At 34.0% G+C, this 18,639-nt stretch overlaps 1 protein-coding gene across 1 annotated transcript in view; it reads right to left on the minus strand.

The window, feature by feature from the left end:
• The window catches only part of COL11A1 (collagen type XI alpha 1 chain), a 211,820-nt gene that overhangs the window by 174,639 nt on the left and 18,542 nt on the right, over positions 1-18,639 (minus strand). Inside the window, 3 exon segments of the mRNA XM_039216657.1 lie at positions 6,091-6,253; positions 9,238-9,451; positions 14,167-14,334. Coding sequence (XP_039072588.1) covers positions 6,091-6,253; positions 9,238-9,451; positions 14,167-14,334 — 545 coding nt within the window.

The following is an 18,639-nucleotide window of genomic DNA, read 5'->3' on the forward strand; positions in this document are numbered from 1 at the left end:
GTTAAAGACAGTATACTCAGTATCATTCTGTTTATTAAAATGTTAGATAAAATAAATAAGCCATAGTGATAAAAAGCAAATTAGTGATTGCCCGGGGTTCAGGGAGAAGAAGAGATGGTGCATGTGGAAACTTTTGGTGTGATGGCCATGTTTATTTTCTTGATTATGATGGTTTCATTGGAGGTGTAAATGTAAATCACAACTGATCAATTTACACTTTTAATATTTGTGGTTTTATTGTACTTCAGTTATATCTCAATAAATAGAGTTTTAAAATCTCAAATTCTATGAGCTAAATGCATCTATTCCAGGGAAGGTGGATAAATGGGAAAGCTACCTTATCCTGTAATGTCATTTTATAGAAAAACAATGTCTACCAACACAATTTTTTAACTAAATTAAATTTTTCTTTTTTTAATGTTTTTTAATTTTTTTTTTTTTTAAGAGAGAGAGGCAGAGAGAGAGAGGGAGACAGAGAATTCCAAGCAGCCCTCACACTGTCAGGACAGAGCATGATACTGGGCTCAAACTCATGAACTGTGAGATCATGAACTGAGCTGGAATCAAGAGTCGGACACTTAACTGGCTGAGCCACCCAGGCGCCCCCCAACATAAGTTTTTAAAAAGCACATATCTTGGAAAATATATGCAGTAAAAAGATACATAGGCATCACAAAGCAGTAATCAAATTCTTATTGGAATTATTTGAGATCCCTGTTATTACTTTAAGGTAAGTTTTCTGGCCTTATGGGGCGCCTGGGTGGCTTAGTCGGTTAAGCGTCCGACTTTCGCTTGGGTCATGATCTCGCGGTTCGTGGGTTCGGGCCCCGCGTCGGGCTCTGTGCTGACTGCCAGCTCGGAGCCTGGTGCCTGTTTCAGTCTGTGACTACCTCTCTCTCTGACCCTCCCCTGCTCACGCAGTCTCTCTCTCTCTCTCTCTCTCTCTCCTAGAAATAAATAAAACATCAAAAAAAATTTAAAAAAAAGTTTTCTGGCCTTGTAAAACTACTTCAATTGTGTAGCTTTTATAAATTAATATTCATTGATTTCTCCCAAGAAAACTGAATGCCAAAATCTTTTCTGAGAAGTTTGAAAAAATGAAAAATTTCATCAAAAGCTGTTCCACTTAAATTGTCATTATATTCTTCTCATTGCTTCAAAAGAAAAAAAATAATCTACCCAAAGATAGAAGACTGCAAAAACCTGCTTTGATCATTAAAAAAGAAAAAAAGATTGAAATAGCAATGCTTTGACTTGAGTTATAATGGCTACAACTTGATATTTAGTGAAGAAAATCCTGTTTAAAAGACTACATGGGGCGCCTGGGTGGCTTAGTCGGTTAAGCGTCCGACTTTCGCTTAGGTCATGATCTCGCGGTTTGTGGGTTCAAGCCCCGCATCAGGCCCTGAGCCTGTTTGGATTCTGTGTGTGTGTCTCTCTCTCTCTGACCCTCCCCTGCTCACGCTCTCTCTCTCTCTCTCTCTCTCTCTCTCCTAGAAATAAATAAAAACATTTAAAAAAAAAAAAAGACTATAAAAGTAGGGGCGCCTGGGTGGCTCAGTTGATTATGCATCCAACTTCAGCTCAGGTCATGATCTCACAGGTCATGAGTTCATGCCCTGCATCCGGCTCTGCGCTGACAGCTCCAAGCCTGGAACCTGCTTTGGATTCTATGTCTCCCTCTCTATCTGCCCCTTCCCCATTTGTGCTCTCTTTCTCTCTCTCAAAAGTAAATAAATATTAAAAATTTTTTAATTAAAAATTTTAAAAGGCTACAAAAGTAATTTTATTGATAGTGAATACAGGCAATGTAGTTAATTTAGCTAATTTAGCTTTCCGCACATTATGAAGTGTATTATCAAGTAAAAAACAAAACAAAACAAGAAACAAAATAAAACAAAAACCCCCACAAAGTTATAGATTAGGGTTGGCTGGATATTTTATGTCTGCTTGAAAGTATTCATCTACCCAGACCATGTTTTGCTTGCAAAAGTCTGAACCTAGATGCTACCTGTTTGGGGAGGGACAATTTACCTAATCCCCACAAGATGCCTTGTAAGCAACTGAGGTACTTCATTCACAAGACAAAAGACCACTTAAAGCCTGATTTGGCTGATATGTGGGTCACTGTTGCACACCCTATCAAAAAAGCATAAGAATATTTGACATGTTGGGGCACTGGGTGGCTCAGTTGGTTAAATGTCAAACTCTTGATTTTGGCTCAGGTTATCATGTCACAGTTCGTGGGTTTGAGCCCCGTGTCGGGCTCTGCACTGCAGGGGAAGAGCCTGCTTGAGATTTTCTCTCCTTCTCTCTCTTTCTACCCCTTCCCCCCTCCATTTGGTCTCTCTCAAAAGAAGTAAACTTTAATTTTTTAAATGTTCTTTTTTTTTTTTATTTACTTCTGAGAGAAAGAGATAGAGACAGAGACAGAGACAGCGTGAGCAGGGGAGGGTCAGAGAGAGAGAGGGAGACACAGAATCCCAAGCAGGCTCCAGGCTCTGAGCTGTCAGCACAGAGCCAGACGCTAGGACCGTGAGATCAGGACCTGAGCTGAAGTCGGAGGCTCAACCAACAGAGCCACCCAGGCACCCAAGAAATAAACTTTAAAAAAAAAAGGAATATTTGACATGTCATAGTTGTAAGATGATTTTAAATGTAAGTAATAATACATAGTAATACACAATTATATTACCCATATTTACATAATATTTAACCATATATACATGTATAATTAATAGTAGTATTTTAAGCACTTTACATACAGGATCTCATTTTTTTAAATATAACTTACAAGGGAGATAACATTACTATTCCCATTTACAGAATTAGAAAAAAATTCAGATTTCTCTGATTCCATAATCAATTTTTATATTCACTCCACTATGCTGAAATTATATAATCTGAATTATTACTCTATATATTCATTTCGGTATTTCCATATAAGCTAATTTGCCATACTTTTAAAAAAATTTCAGTTTTGTTTTTATATGTTTACTGTTGAATTCTTAGGTGTTTTCAGATTGTAGTTCAAGTATGGCCATGTTTAGCATTTTTTCCCGTAACAGTCTTATTCCATAAATGTAGGATAATGTAGGGATGACAAAGATTAAATTAGATAATAAATTTGCATCTATTTGGAATGATACTATTTCCAAAGAAGTTACATTTCCAGCTTTCAGGAAAATAAATCACTAATGTTTTTATATCATCTTGACCATTACAACTGTTTATCAAACACTAAAATATGCATATATGGTACCATTCCTATCTCCTATCATTTTAGTTTACTTTCTACACATTCAGTTGCAGAGATTCAACCAGTCTAGATAGATACCATAATGTTAAACATGATGAAAATAAAAGTATTTGGGTAAATGTTTAGAGAAAGATATATTAACTTCATATCAGATAAGAGGAACTAATTTCATAAAAGGAGTCAGAAAGCTTTATTCTGATGTAAAAATCTGTGTTTGAATTGTTTCTTTTCTTCATATTCTTTTTCAAGTGGGAAAAACTAAACTGTTTTTGAAATTTATATACCCTACAATAGTAAAATTTAGGAAATAAAACTTGAATTTTATGTATAATTTTGGACATAGTAATAATGTCACCTTATAGTGAAGTATTTGCATTTATTTCTTTTTCCAAAACTAATGTACTTAATATTAAATAAATATTCTTTTTATATTGTTTTTTATATTTGATATTTTAAATAAATATTCTTTTTAAATCTCCACTGGGTTTCATGAAATTCCATGATACAAAGCTGCATAATAAATTTACTTTTGCTATTGTCTGTTACAGTCCTAAAGAATTCATTAACAAGTCTTGGACAAATTATTTTTCTTAGTAGTTTAGCAGTTTCTCCAAATAAACAGCTGGAGTTAGAGTTACGCCAGGATTTAGACTGCAGATCATGGATTAGAAAATTAAGAATTAATCAAAGAATATATAATAATATTTGCTTCTAGTACACCTGTCTTTGGTAATTTACTAGAGGCACTCTTGACCAGAGGTATTTTGATTAAAAGTAGCAAAAACATATGAAAATATTTTAGGAAAATTATTTCTATATTTTTAGGAGTTGGTACTGTAATCAGTTTATGAAACACAGAGCCATTCTTACATATTTTAAAAGATGCAATATCAGGTTCAGTTATTTATTTTCACAAAAGAACATATTGTGATAGCATAAAACTCTAATTCAAAAACTCTAAGCTGGACCCCAGTGAGCATGAGTGTAGTATATGGCAAAGAAAGGGGTGTACAGTCTATATGTGGGGTTTGGGAAGGGGTACCAAGGGATGGGCTGTATGATAAAGAAACCTAATCAACATGTACATATAAAAAATATCTTTCAGGGCAGTAAATTTTGATAATATTAATAATTAATATGTATCAACATACATATTTTATTTATACTTTTATTTATATAACATATTTAGATTTTTTCTCTTTTGTATTCTTTTTTTAAATTTTTAAAAATTCATTTACTTTTTTTAAGAGAGAGAGAGCAGAGGAGGGGCAGAGAGACGGGAAGAGAGAGAGAATCCTAAGTAGGCTCTGTGGGGCTCCAACTCAAGAACTATGAGATCATGACCTGAGCCAAAATCAAGAGTCAGACGCTTAACCAACAGAGCCACCCAGGCGCCCCTCTTTTGTATTTCTTTATATATTCTTATCATTTATGATGAACAAAGTTTACTCTTAATTTCCATTACTTTAAGTTCCATAGGCTCTGTAACTATGTATAGCAATAGGCTAAACTAATACATGAAATGAAACCATCTGCCAATATACTTTGTCTGTATTACTCATTTATGTTCCTGAAAAATAAGGTTGTGTGTATTTCAAAAATAAATTTAGCCTGTGAAACTGATGTTCATAGGTAGATTAATTTCAAAATAGAAGTTTGCTAGGCTAAAAATTGAGTTAATTCATTTACAATATTCATCTAATAAATATTATCATTAATATACAATCAATACATGATATTAGAAGATCTGAGAGTTTATTATTATATATTGCCTGAATGAGTTTATGATTTAATTTAGTATGATATAAATGTATTAAAACACTTTGTTTGGAATCAAAGGCTCAGGTATACACAAGTAGAGAAAAATCAGAAACAAACAGAATCTCAATTAACCTAAAAGTGTCACAAATGTTAATTATATTTAAAATTATGCCATAGGTTATGTATATAAGTACAGGGATGCAATATTCTACTGACACTCGAAATGTATGTTGTTCTTTCTATGAAAGTACACACTGTGTGTTTATGTGTATGTGTGTATGTTCACACCATCAACCAAATACAGAAAATCTTCTATGTAAATCTTGTCTATTAATCTGAAATACATTACAGAACTTTACTTTATTCCACTTTGAAAAATAAATTACTCAGAAATGGTATAAAAACAATGATCAGAGTACTAAATGATGCCTCAGGAGTACATCCCTTTGTGGGATCAGGACTCAGGTCTGTTTGTTATCTTAATAATTGACTCATTGAAAATTAAAGCATAAATTACCGGATCCAATGATTGGAAGATTAAAACAAAGAATGTAATTGCCATAATTGGTGAATTATAACTGAAAGAAAACTTTTACTATGACCTTGACATTATTTAAAAAGTGATCTTAAAGACCCAAGTTCAGCTTTTGCAATATGATCTCTATTTTATACCTTGGAAACATTTACAAAGAACAGAGAAAGGCAAAATATCTGACTTGTACATTTCCTTAAATTAATCTCCCAGAGAAGGAAGTGAAGAAAATGTTTTCTCCAAAGAAAATAATACAAAGTACCAAAAGTAAAGCCATTGCCCTTCCCAAGAGAAAAGCATGCCTGTGTTCAAATCAACCAATCTCTGTAATGTTTCCCAGTCGTTACAGCCATCATTGTCTATCCATTCTCTTACTGAACAATAGAAAACATCACCACTATACCCACAGGGGAAGAAAGTAGGTCACCCTTTAGCTTTCAACTTTGCTTTATAGTATATATTGATTGTTACAATTATTGACTCAATTCATTTGATTTAACAATATTCAGCTTCAAATAATGTTTGATTTATTTTTTACCTCAAAAACTTCTTCATCCAAAATCCTTGTTCCAAAAACTGTGATTCCATTGGTGTCAACGATTGCTCTCTCACTTCTATCAAGTGGCTTTGTGGTTTTCTTCTTACAATCAACAATCATTGTCACAGTTTTCTTCTCCACGCTGATTGCTACCCGATGCCACCTAAAAGAGTCAAGTAATTCTTTTGTAAGCTTCAAAGATATTGTTGCCACACCGTTACTCATTTTAAAATGCAATGTATTTTAAATTGTGAAAGTGAGCTGAAATTGCACAAAAAAATAGGCTCATTTATTAATCAATCAGTTAACCCAGAATACTGCTAGATAGTAAAAAGGATACATGCAGTATAAAATGCACACTGGGGGTGGTTGTCTGTGCTGATAAGGAAGTGCCCATCCTTTGCTACACTGTGTGTTGTTGCAACAAAAGCTTAATCTCACCATGTCCTGATGAGTGTATGTGATAGAGATCAGGGGTGAGACATGGGGTAAGTAATAGTTTCTATGTACGTAAATGCTTTCTTCCAAATGGAATTCCACTTAATTTATTTTTTTCTTGCTCTAGAGATCCCCTGAGATGAACTGTAATAGGGTATGTGTACTAATTGAATGACTGCTCCATCTGGAACAACTGAACGTTCTAATTGTAAAACACAATGTGCTTCTCTGTCTTTATTCACATTTATTTCAAGTGCTTTCATTTTCTTTTTCCACTTTAATTTCAAGACAGTTATAGATCACTACTGTGGGCAGGATCCAAAACTGAGACACAATATCTCTCCTTCTTTCCAGGGTTGGCAGGAAGTGGGAACACTGAAAGAAAGCATAGTCAATGCCATGTGTGAAGTGAGAGTCTCAATTCACTCTGACGCTACTGCTCTAGCTGATTCAGGGCAGCGATGACAGGCTTAGGGGGTAGACGTGGCTAGCCCTTTGGAAACCTATATACCCTAATCTTGCTATAAAATGGTGAGTTTTATTAACAGTATCTGGTGCTAACACAAACCACTGAGTGAAGCTTATTTGGATTTTGCAAACCACTCTGGTTTATATTTTATTTTTTTCCAAATGAAAAATGCTAGATTAATATTGCAGAAGTGTCTAGGACTACATCCATAAAATAAAGTGCCCAAAAAGTTGCAGAAGTCTTTCTAAAATGTCCGTTTCATGTGACTTGGCATGGCTACGATGAGGACCAAGTATATTTCCATATACACTTAATCTTTGGTCTTTCCATAGCACATTCAACTAGCATAGGCGCCTGCTTAGTTTGAATTGTGCAGAGATTTATTTTGGAGCCACTGAGTACTGTGAGAGTAAAATTTACACATATTTCTGCCAAGAAGCCTGGGTCTTAACTTAAACCATCTCCGCTATTTTAAGTATGTGCTTCTCATTAACAGGAAATAAAAATGATTTCAATTGTAAAAGCTGATTAGAACTCTGAACTTGACCTTATTGTTGATTAATTTCAGCTCTGTAATAATGATAAGTCATAACAATGGTATCATATATAATAGCCAAAATACTAAACCATTCTTAATTATTCTCTTTTTCATATACAATACATTCATATCATCAGAAAATCCTTTATTCAGTGTATATACAGAATTCAATGTGTCTCAACTTTATCAAATCTGGAAGCTCTCTCACCTAGACTCCAAAATGGTCTCTACTTCCCCTCTCATGCATCTGGATTGACTATTTTAAAAAACGAGGCAGATAAAGTCTCCTTGCTAAAAACCATGTATTATTCCCAGTAAAAGCTGAAGTCCTTACTGTGTCTCACAGGAGTGTCATCTAGCTTTCTGACCTCATGCCCAACTTTTGATTTCTCGTTCCCTATGCTCCAGCCACATTGCCTCTTTACCGTCCTTTGCACATGTTCTTCACTCAGCCAGACTTGCTCTTCCTTCCTATCCCCACATGGCTCACTCCTTCACTTCCAACATGCCTTTGTTCAGTGCAACAATATCAAAGAGATGCTCTATCAAAAACAGCATACCCTCAAATTCCTTATCCTGATTTATTCTCATAGCATCACTTTTCATATTCATTATTAAGGATAGTATTTAAATTACTCATAAAAGCCTAGTTTTTCCTGCCACTAAGATGAAGTTTTCTCCATAGCCCTGACAAAGATACACTGAGTGTGGATTTTTTTCCCCATCTGAATGGCCATTTCCTTCCTATATTTATAACTAAATGTCATATTTCAGATCAGGCTAATTTTGGAAGCCTAGATTCAGCAATAAAATGCCAAGTAAATTTAGTAAACATTTATTTGTATTTAGCTGCTCCCTAACTGAAAGGCAATGTTCACAATGCAGAATTCAGAATTCAGCATGATTTTCAGAAGAGTATGATGGTTACTATCTAGTCTAACTACCTAAGTTCAACCGCTACCTCTGTCACTTTGCAAATACATGATCTCAGGCAAGTCATTCACCCTTTCTGTGCCTCAGTCCCCTATTCTGTAAAATGGGTTTATTAACATTATCTTCAAAGAGTTGTGAAAAATTAAATGAGTTGACTACATATAAAGTGCTTCCAACAGTACATAGCACATATCAAGCATTATAAAAAGCTTGTTATGATTGTCAATAATAACAACATGCTTGAAAAAAGGCAAGTCAAATCAGGTCATTCCTCTGCTCAAAAAGTCTACAATGAGTTCCCATTCCACTCAAGACAGAATCCAAAGTGTTATAACCAGCTACAAAATGTTAAACCATTTGGTTTCTCCATCCTCATCATCTCACTCTGCTCCTGCCATGCTGGTATCCTTGACATTGCTTAGACAAATCAGCCACACCTCGAATCAGAGGCTGTGCATTTGTTTCCCCTCCTCCTGGAATAGTACACTATTAGTTATTAGCAGGGCATGCACCCAAAATTCTTTACCAGTCACCTTCTTAGTGAGATTTTCCCTGATCTCACTCCTTAAAATTGCACCCTCCACCACCATTTCCTATCTTCTTCACCGTCCACCCAGACTGTAAAAGAGACTATGTGTAATTAGGTATATTATTGTTTTGTTCATTGCCGTATCACTAATCTCTAGAAAAACTGCCTCACACTTTATAAATATTAAATGAACTAATTGTTTTCAACATAGTGAAAGCATTGGATTATTGGGTTACTTACTTCCCATCAGCGATGTTAACAGTTCTGAAGAGGGGATAGTCTTCAGGAGCGGGTTTTCCAGTGTGGTCTTCAAACAGGAAAACAGGTGATCTCCCCACCTCAACACCAATTTGCTGGATACCGTGCTCATTATATATAGATAAAAGGAAAGACTGAATTCCTTTTTTGGGTTTTATTGTGAATAATATCGAAAAATCTTCTGGAAAAGTTCCTCCTGAGAAGAGAAGGCCAAAGGCTCAGAAATTTCAAATTCCCAGATTATTCTTGGATCCTCCTAATTTTTTCAACTTCCTAGGTGGCCTTAATAAGTCATGCTGATTAGAAGGGGCACATGTACACCAATGTTTATAGCAGTGCTATCAACAATAGCCAAGTTATTAAAAGATCTCAAATGTCCATAGACTGATAAATAAAGATAAAGAAGATAAAGAAGAATAAAGAGAAAGATAAATAAAAATAAAGAAGGATAAAGATAAAGAAGTGGTGTATATATATATATACAATGGAATATTACTTAGCGATAGAAAGAATGAATCTTGTCATTTGCAACAATGTGGGTGGAACTAGAATGTATTATGCTAAGTGAAATAAGTCAACCACAGAAAGAAAAATAGTATATAATTAACTCATATGTGGAATTTAGGAAACACAACAAATGAACATAGCGGAAGGGAAGGAGAAATAAAATAAAAATAGAGAGGGAGGCAAACCATAAGAGACTCAAATACAGAAAAAAAATGGACAGTTGCTAGAGGGGATGTGGGAGGGATGGGCTAAATAGGAAATGGGCGTTTAAGGAGGGCACTTGTTGGGAAGAGCGCTGGGTGTTACATGGAAGTGATAAATCTCTGGGATTTACGCTGGAGACCAATACTACACTGTATATTAACTAACTTGAATATAAATAAATTTTTTAAAACTCATGTAAATTCAAACAGTAATAACAATATAGATTAAAAAATATTAAGGAGGTGATAATAAGCTTTCTCTGCAATGACTGTCTAAGCTATATTCAAATTTTAAACCTACTCCTTTAAAGCACAATGACTATGTAGAATTCAATTCAAAGCTAGGAAACAATATTCATCATGATGTGAATATTACATGCACAGTAAGAAGTTTTAAAATAAGAAAGCACCACTTTAGGGTAAGATTTGTATTACAGTCTTCTCTAATCTGTGGCCATACACCCTCTCTTTAAAGAGGCACTGTAAGGACACAATATATGAAGGTATTTTTTTTTTGTCATCCATTAAAAGCTAAAGACTTTCTCATCAGTTTTTCCTATTACACAAAATGCAGTTTCACTAATAAAAAGCTTATGGCATTATAACCCCAACTATCATATACTTGGTTAATTTGATTCTAAATTCAAGAGGACAGACTGTCTTTTTTTTTTCTTTTTCTTTTCCCTCCTACCATCATACTCCAAATATTATTTTTGAGACAGAGAGAGACAGAGCATGAGTGGGGGAGGGGCAGAGAAAGAGAGAGAGAGAGAGAGAGAGAGAGAGAGAGAGAGAATACAAAGCAGGCTCCAGGCTCTGAGCGGTAAACACAGAGCCCGAGGTGGGGCTCAAACTCATCAAGTGCAAGATCATGACCTGCGTCGAAGCTGGATCCTCAACCAACTGAGCCACCCATGCTCCCTGAAGTATTTCTCAATTTCAAATGAGGCAATATGAATATAATTATAATCTTTATGCTATGCCCTTTAAAAAAGAAAATTTAATTACCTAAAATATCATGACTTGATGTCAAAATGTTCAGTCTAACCTAGGGACCCCACCTTAGTTTCTTCCTATAAGACATAGGAAAACTGTCCATAATGACTAAATGTATCAGAGAGAATTCACTATATTACTTCAACACAACCACTTACTGTGTGAAATTTTATCTAAACTAATAGTGATCAGTATATGTGATAAAGTAATATATGAAAACTTTCAACTTAGGTAATTTGTTTTGAAATGTATAAATATACACTAAAATCATCCACTCTGTTGAATGACTGCTGTTAAAGAAAAAATACTATTACTACTTTTGATATGCATGTGTATATAAATCATATATGTATATGCAATAATCATAATTACACTGAGTATATCAAATACAATAGTGATTTTTAGAATGGGCTTTTCATATCAATAGATATTGCATGCATGAATAAATTTTATATAGAAAAGGCACAAAATTTTATTATTTTATTTTAATTTTTTAAAGTTGTGATTAATATATTTCCATGTGGCATATGTCTCCCTGTAACTAAAATACTTTTTTTATGTAGCTTGGTGGTCAGTAGGATTTTGAAAATGAAGAAGGATGGCCATTTTTGTATAGTGGGAAAGTTCATTTTAGTCTAAAAGAGACTGAGATTGTCTCTTAGCTTCACATCATTCACTGGTTCTGGGATTATATTGAAATACTTTACATCTCTAAGCCCTAATCCATTACTAGTGCTTAAATAGTCTTCTCTCCAGATGGATATGAAGATAAAGACCAATATACACAAAGTTTCTTGTATAGTATCTATTCCACAGCAGGTGTTCTAAAGAGGGCAGATAGAACTTGCAAATTACAGCTTCTATTCAGGTCACATGTACAGTGTTCTCAGACAGTAAAATTAAAGGTCTCAAGTTAGGACTTTAGAGGGCATGTACCTTAATTAAACAGAATTTTGCAGTGACCATCTGATAATCCTCCAACCCCACCCCAATATAGAAGTTTCCAGTACTACTACTTACTTTTTTCATTTGAAAAGAGGTTGTTATATCTTTCCATAATGGAGGAAACAGTATTCCAAATAATTTTTCAAAGGCCTTTTTTCCTCCTTTGATAAAGAATAATATTCACTGTTTGGATTTTTTAACTATGAAAATGCCATTGATCATTTTTATTAACTGCCATTTCACATTATTTGACAGGAACCCTTACCCAAATGGAAGATTAAGTTTAAATTCACTTGCGTGGGGGGAAAATGAGGTCTCTATCAGACGGGTCTCCTCCTATCTGAAATACTTGTTATTAGAATTATGTGCCTAAGGCACAATATTGTGAGAAGGGGAAAAAAAAAACCTTCTGTACAAATGAATTTTGTTAATTCTCACGAAAGGAGAGCCCAGAGGCATAGGTTGTATTCTTTTCCATGGGTAATACAACAGAAGTGACTGAATTAATCAAACTAACTAACAATTTGGAAGGCAGAAAAACTGACTCTGAGGTGATGAGCCGAAGTATAAAAAATTAAAAATTAACTTCTTGAGTATTTTTAAAACTTTTCCATCAATGTATTTTTTCCTGTTTTTTCTCTTGACAATTCCCATCCCTTTACTATTTCTGCATCAGACTGCAGATAAACAGAAAAGCAAAATATTTTTTATATTTTAAACTTTTAAATTTGATTTTTAACATATTTTATGGATTTAACAACTATTTTTAATTTTAATTCCAAAGTCAGAAAACATGTGCACTGACATTCTTTGTATTTGTGGATTGTTGCTTTTGTCCATCACAAATGATTGCAAAACAAGAAATATTTGGGAAAGATCAAAGAATTAATCAAAATAAATGTGTTTGTAAAAATACTTTAAAATGTTCATGAATCTTGCGTTCTAATTATTTAGTCCCTTGATTTCTAATTTTTCTATTCTTAGAAAATAGTTTTATATGAAAATAGAGGATTCAAATCCCTTTGGATAGACAGTAGAGAGAGAATATGAAGAATTTAAATAATAAATTAATTTGGGGCACCTAGGTGGCTCAATCGGTTGAGCATCCAACATCGGCTCAGGTCATGATACCTTAGTCAGTGAGTTCGAGCCCCGCATCAGGCTCAGTGCTTACAGCACAGAGCCTGGAGTCTGCTTCAGATTCTGTGTCTCCGTCTCTCTCTGCCCCTCCCTTGTTTATTCTCTCTCTCTCCCTCTTTCTCTTTCAAAAAAAAAATTAACAATTTTAAAAAATAAGTGATAAATTATTTCTGAGAGGATTCCAAAGCACCAGAAAGAAACACTTGATAGTATAGTGAATACTGGCTTTGGCAACAGACAAGACCTGGATTAAATCATGAACCCTTGTAATTTGGACAAGTCCAAGAACTTGAATGAAACTCCATTTCCTCTTCCATCAAATAAGAATGAGGACACTCAATTTAGTACAGTTGTAAGAAAAAAATAATTGATGCGTGCAATAGCACACTTGTAACGAGTAACCTGCTTTGACAATGTGATGCTCAGAAACTGTCATCTCCTCACTCAACTCCCTTTCCCTACATTATCATAATCCGCAGATAATTAGTGTTATTAGGTCAATCAATGCTTTCATGGAAAGAAAAAATATTCACCAAGTATTTTTCAATACCATTACGAAAACTTTCCAGGTTTACAAACTCTCTAATCCCAGATCTCCTTATAACTGAGATGAGGCTAACTTTTACTGTACTTAAGAGAAGAACAGGACCCCAAAATAATACTGAATAATCTGTTTTATAACATCTGCTGAAGAAATATTTCTTTCAACAAAAACTTAATTTTATAAAGACACTAAGTATGTATAAATCCACATGCCCATTCAAGCCACATGGGTAGTCATTACTGGTAAAATGCCATGTTCCCCCAGTGAATAAATTCTATAAGATTAGATGCAAAAATGAGCTAGATACAATGTTGTCTTCAATTTTTGTCATCTGGAAATAAAATGATAAATTATTAAATTTTCAAATAAGCGTATCTTCTGTGATTGTGTTGAATTAAAACTGGCAATTATTAAATTATCATTTATTTTCATTAAGACACTTTAGTGACCACAATGTATTCAGTGTCCCACGTAGGAAAAAATTCCTGCCCCAATAATTGTGCATTATATAGCATGATAAAGGGAAACAATAATAAGTAACTAAGTAATAATCGTTGTAGTAAAAAGTGAACATACCTGAAAATAATTGTTTTGTTGGAGCACTGAGTTGTGCTTGCTTTGAAACTCTGTAAGCAGTATCCGAACCTTTTGAATTCTTTCTGTTTGTGCAAAAGCCTGTTGTTTATGATATTCCCTCTGGAGAATTGTGAAAATCTAGAGCTTTTAGTACATCGACTGGAGCAGCTGAAAAATAAGTTAAAAGTTTAAAAAATGTGAGCAAATAAACTAATATAAAAATGAGTATTTTTAAAAGAGAAAATATTGTTGTTCTACTTTTCAAATCTGTCTTCACCACATTTCCCTGTTATCTGGGTGGGAGACTGAAAAGTGGGCAGCAGGTATAGTATAAACTAAAAAATTTTCAAATGCAAAATATCTCAAATCAATAATAAAATTGTGGAAAAGCAAACAGAAGATATTCATATTTGGGTGAATAAGCAGATATGGAATTGAATCTACACAATATTAATTACATGGTACATTTTATCTATTTAATATGTGATCGGATATATGTGAATTTACAACCTGTCTGATCCATCTCCATTACAATTTATAAAGTCTTCAGGCATTGTAAGTAATTTCATTATTTGGAATTAAAGTGAAAGCCAGCATCTGTACATATTCCATTAATTTCTAATAGATTTACCATTCAATTATTTATAAGCTACATAAAGGTGATTTTCAAGGTTTAAATTCACAATGAATGTTATACGTAATTGTTGTAAAATGTGCAGTTACTAAGCCATATTGTGTACACAAAGTTAAAAGTTGTTAAAAAGAATAGGTAAGAAAACATAATGCTCTTGTTTTGAATGCTTTCCTATGTTAGCCATTTACAAAGTATATATTATACGTGTGTGAATGGGTTTGTACTGTGTATATTTATCTATCTGTGTATGTGTGTGTATATATGTATTTGTGTAGAATTTGTTGATTTTTACACTCTAAATTTGCCAGAGTATCTTCATGGACATTGCTTAATGCTTCAGGATTTAGACCGAAAGTCCTTGGAGAGTTTGGATAAAAGTGTAATCTTTAGACAAAGGTGTGATAAAGTATAATCCCTTTGGATAAACTTGATATTTTAAACAGCTTTATTGGAATATAAGTCATTCGCCATGCAATTCACCCACTTAAAGTGTAGAATTCATTGAATTTGGTATATCATGCTATTCACTTTTTTAATTGTGATAAAATACATACAACATCAAATTTTCTGTTTTAACCATTTTAGTGTACAGTTTGGGAGCATAATTAGATTCACAGTGCTGTGCAACCATTACCACTATCTATTTCCAAGACATTTCATCCCCCCAAACAGAAACTCTGTAACCATTAAGAAATGATTCCCTATTCACCTCCTCTTCCCAGGCTCTGGTAACTGATAATGTCATTTCTGTCCCTATGAAGTAGACTATTCTAGAAATTTCAGATAAGTGGAATCATACAGTGTTCCTCACAACAGTAGACATAGAAGTACCATATAACCGAGCAATTACACTCTTGGTATACACCCAAAGGAACTGAACCAGCCCTGGCATTTAAACAGATACCTGTGTGCTAGTGTTCATTGAAACATTATTCACAATAGCCAAAAAATGGAAAGAACCCAAGTTTCTATCAATACACGAACAGAGTAACAAAATGTGATACATACATACAATGGAATAGGATTCAGTAATAAATAGCTATGAAATTCTGATACATGCCACAACATGGATGAACCTTCAAAACATAGCACTCTATGAAATAAAACAGACATAAAATAACAATATTTTAGACCACCAAATTCCTTGATCCACAACTTAATATCTGCCTAGTTCATTAAGCAAGTCCAAACATTAGTCATGTAGTGTAAGCACTGTTACAAAAACAGACTTTAGACTCTGTATTATTCAGTATACCTATATTCTATTGACTTTTTCTCTTTATTCAAAAATAAATATATTCAGAGAAGGCTATATGTTGTTGGCCAATGTATTGCTGACCATGTCTGAGACTAAGTCCTTACTGCAAGTATTTAGATTCTAGTTCAGAGGTAAAAGAGATCACTTCTATTTGAGAGTGAACCAATATTACTGATTTGAAAAGTTTAGTTTTTAGCTAAAAATAAACAGAATTGCCTTCAAATTTCAAAATATGTTGGGTTTTATAAATATACTGTTTCTGGAAGGACTTAATGAGATTGGAAATGGAATTGATTTTTAGAATCAGAAAATACCATCACTATCACAATCCATAGAGAGTGATCTACAACAGGGTGTTGTTCATTGAAAATTATGATATTGGGGTGCTGGGTGGCTCAATCAGTGAAGCATCCAACTCTTGATTTTGGGTCAGCTCATGATCTCCTGGTTCGTGGTTTCGAGTCCCATGTCAGGCTCTACAATGACAGCGCAGACCCAGCTTGGGATTCTCTCTCCCTCTCTGCCCCTCCCCCATTTGTGCATGGGCATTCTCTCTCTCTCTCTTTCTCTCTCTCTCTCTCTCTTTCTCAAAATAAATAAACTTTAAAAACGCTAAAACAGAGAATTATTATTTTCAACTAATTTTTTTTATAATAACCACCAGTTCATTACAGGATGCATGAATGAATGAATGAATGAATGAGTGCATGTGAGCAATGTATGCTTGGTCATTTCCTTAGTTAATTAAATTTTACGGGTATTGACTTCCATATGTAGAAACATATGTGGACGAAGGTTCATATAATTTTCCTTTTTGCGTATAACAAGTGTACTTTCTTTTTACAATACACTGTCTACCTACTTTAATCAAGCTCTGAATGAAAACACACTATCCAGTACAGTACACATTCTTCCAGATTATTATAAAGAAAAGAAAAACATTCTCTTTATAGAAATCAGGCATTTCAAAGGAACCATTAACTCTACCAAATATGACATCTCTGGTTTAGCCTTGGAATACTTTAAAAGAATAAGAGCATTCAAGAAAATTTTTGCAGTAGTCCTGCTTGTAATGATCAATTATTTTGGGAATTATTTAGGAATTTTAGGAATACCTGACATTCTTAACTTTCTTCTTTTCTCTCATAAAGTAAAAGAAAGTTATAATTTATTTTTATTTTTATTTCTTGAGGGAGGGGAGCACGCAAGCTGGGAGGAGGCAGAGGGAGATAAATAGGCTCTATGCTCAGTACAGAGCCCAGTGCAGGGCTTGATCCCACAACCCTGGGATCATGATCTGAGCCAAAATTGAGAGTTGGGACTCTAAAAACTGAGCAACCCAGATGCCCAAGAAAGTAGTAATTTTAATGGTTTCCATTTCTAGAAAGCCTAACACGTGTCAGTCACTAAGCTAAGATCTTCACAGACTTTGCAGGGCATATGTTCTTATCCCCAGGATAAGGAATTGAGAGGAATTGAGAGCAAGAAAGCAAACTAAGGATATTCCTGAGATCTAGGCAAATATCAAATCTAAGCTCTTTATACTTCACCACCTCCACCTTCATTGCTATATCCCATAAACAAAAACTCTAGGAAAGAAACTTAAAACAAAAATTTAACATACTACAATTATCTTGAGTTAATTGATTCCTGATGATTATTTTTAAGTTACACTCAATTTATGTTTCAGGGTATAAATTACTCTTAAAGAGACTATTTCTAAGCATCTTATCTGGGTATTTTATCTTATCTTCTTGTTCTGAGGCAATTAGCAAAGTACATCTGATAGGGTAAAGATTCAAGGAAAGACATGAACACAGCTATGAAGGCTGTAATTCTATAAATAAAATGATGCAGTCCATGGTCATGGCCCCAACTGCTCATAGGTAAATAATATATAAAACAAACCAGATATCCCTTCTCTCCAACATGTCTTTTCACAGGATGATCTTTTCCAAAAGTACAGATTTTGTCACACGTGTTCCTTCCTACTTTGAAAATAATGTGACAAAAACGTATTCCCTCTACAGGATTCAAAATGAGAGCTCTATTTTTAAAGCCTCACAAAATTATTTACAGAGACACATTATATGAAAGAATTCACTCTTCAAAAATCAATTAAAAATAGGGACAAGTAAAGATTTCAACTAGGTTTCTTTTCTTTTTCTAAAAAGGCCTATCAAGGAGCACCTGGGTGGCTCAATTGGTTAAGCGTCCCACTTTGGCTCAGGTCATGATCTCACGGTTCGTGGGTTCAGCGCAGAGCCCACTTAGGATCTTCTGTCTCCTTCTCTCTCTGCACCCCCCAAATAAACATTTTTAAAAACTAAGATGAAAATAAAAAGGCATATCAAGTTATAAAAATGTAAACCTTGGTTAAGTTTCAAAGTTTAAACAAGTTTTAAAGTTTTTCCCTTCACGTAAACTAAATAGTATATTAACCAACTTTGAAATCTGCCTGCTATTTGATTTTATAATTACAGCATTTAACAAATTCTTATAATATGGATTCCGTGGTTTTATACATACACACATACACATATACACATACATACATAGGGAAACTCTTCATATTTTACTA

This window comes from Hyaena hyaena, unplaced genomic scaffold (assembly GCF_003009895.1).
Source record: "Hyaena hyaena isolate Hyena2069 unplaced genomic scaffold, ASM300989v1 scaffold_651, whole genome shotgun sequence".
Classification (NCBI taxonomy): domain Eukaryota; kingdom Metazoa; phylum Chordata; class Mammalia; order Carnivora; family Hyaenidae; genus Hyaena; species Hyaena hyaena.